We start from the raw sequence: 1,521 nt of genomic DNA, 5'->3' as shown, positions 1-1,521 counted from the left end.
AACATGTAGACATGAAACAATGTGGTGGTATGAACTGGAGAACCTACAAACATGATGTGGCATCTAAATGTGTATGTAAACCCTCTGACACCTAAGCGAGACCCCGAACACCAGGGGGATGGAGTATGCATCTGCCAGGATGCACTACTCCACTGGGATTATTTACATTCACGGAGTAAGTATATGAGATACTGCCATAGTCCAAGTAACCTCATTATTTATAAACACCATCAGTGATAAATGAAATAATTCCTATCCCAACACCACATTTAAATCCAACACTTCATCTCCCCACCAACCATAGCAATCATAGCACCCAAACACCAACCCAACTCCATCCCTTGAATCTTCTTCCCAATCGCCGCCTCTCTCCCATCCTCAAACTCATACCCAAGCCTTAACAACGCATGCATGAACGTTAAATCAAGGTGCCATTCCGGGCGATCAGCAAGTTCAGCCATAAGTTCGGAGCCTGTGCCCCAGTGGTTCCACAGCCATTCGTCGTGGCCTTGACAGACTTGCCGTGTGGTGCTGGTGATGGTTGATACGGATATGGGGGAGGGTGGGAGGAGGGGGGAGAGGCGGTTGTAGAAGTAGGAGAGGAGGAGGACTTACCGTTTGGGAAGGAGGAGAGGAGGGAGGGTTAGTCGACGCCGTTGAGGAGCATGGTTTGAGTTTGCAGATTCTGTGTGTGCATGTGTATCAGTAAGGGAAAAGAAAACAGAGCAGGGACAGGGAAAAGGAAGGGGGAGGAGAGAGAAGGAAGGCGATCGAGAGAGAGGAAGAGGGGAAGACAGAAAGGGGGAGAAGGGAGAAAAGAAGAGACGGAGAGGGGGGAAAGGAGAGTGAAAGGAAGGAGGATAACCGGATGTATGCGTCCTTTGCCAGCACGAACTGCACCACCCGATCACACACCTCAAAAGACCCAATGTCCCCTATCCATCGTCACCTCGCCCATCACTTCATCCTTGAAAGTCATGACCCTCCATGTGCCCTTCGCAAGACACAGATTATCCACCACCGCTTTCGCTTTCGTGCCCTGCAGCGTTGACATGAAATTAACCAATCTATGAACGTGTCTCCATGCACACATCAGCCCATACCCCAAGTACGAGTGTTGGTACAACACATGATTCCGGCCACCGAATTGCAGATTGTATTTATGTTCCCCCTCTTCTAGCTGCATATCCGACGACGCGAAGATAGGCTTTGATACGATTTGCGTAGACGCGCCGCCGAGGTAGAGGATGGCATAGGCGGGTGTATCAGGCGGTGTGGAGGCTTTGATGGTTCCAAAAAGGTAATCCGCCGTGATCCACTCATATATGCCTTCATCTTTGAAATCCATGATCACTACCCCATCTTTTTCCTGTGTTTGGAAGGGATAGGATGACCGAATCCTCCCTTCCACCGCCTCCAAAATATCAGCGCTCTGTGAGCCCCGTAACAAACGAAGTACAGCGGTAGCTTTGACGGCTACAGGTGTACACCTGTACATGGCCTTGGGCACCACGCAGACGG

The 1,521-nt window shown here is 50.2% G+C and overlaps 1 protein-coding gene across 1 annotated transcript; it reads right to left on the bottom strand.

Moving 5' to 3' along the window:
• Positions 1 to 269: 269 nt before the first annotated feature.
• Positions 270 to 1,348, bottom strand: LACBIDRAFT_334347 (uncharacterized protein; the record flags this gene model as incomplete). The annotated part of the gene is made up of 4 exons (XM_001889094.1): positions 270 to 531; positions 616 to 685; positions 896 to 935; positions 962 to 1,348. 4 exons carry the CDS (start codon positions 1,346 to 1,348, stop codon positions 270 to 272), a joined length of 759 nt encoding a protein of 252 aa, XP_001889129.1.
• Between the last annotated feature and the right edge of the window lie 173 nt (positions 1,349 to 1,521).

This window comes from Laccaria bicolor, genomic scaffold (genome assembly GCF_000143565.1).
Source record: "Laccaria bicolor S238N-H82 LACBIscaffold_62 genomic scaffold, whole genome shotgun sequence".
Classification (NCBI taxonomy): domain Eukaryota; kingdom Fungi; phylum Basidiomycota; class Agaricomycetes; order Agaricales; family Hydnangiaceae; genus Laccaria; species Laccaria bicolor.
The sequence above is the reverse complement of the archived record's forward strand: the minus strand, read 5'-3'. Positions and strand labels throughout refer to the sequence as shown.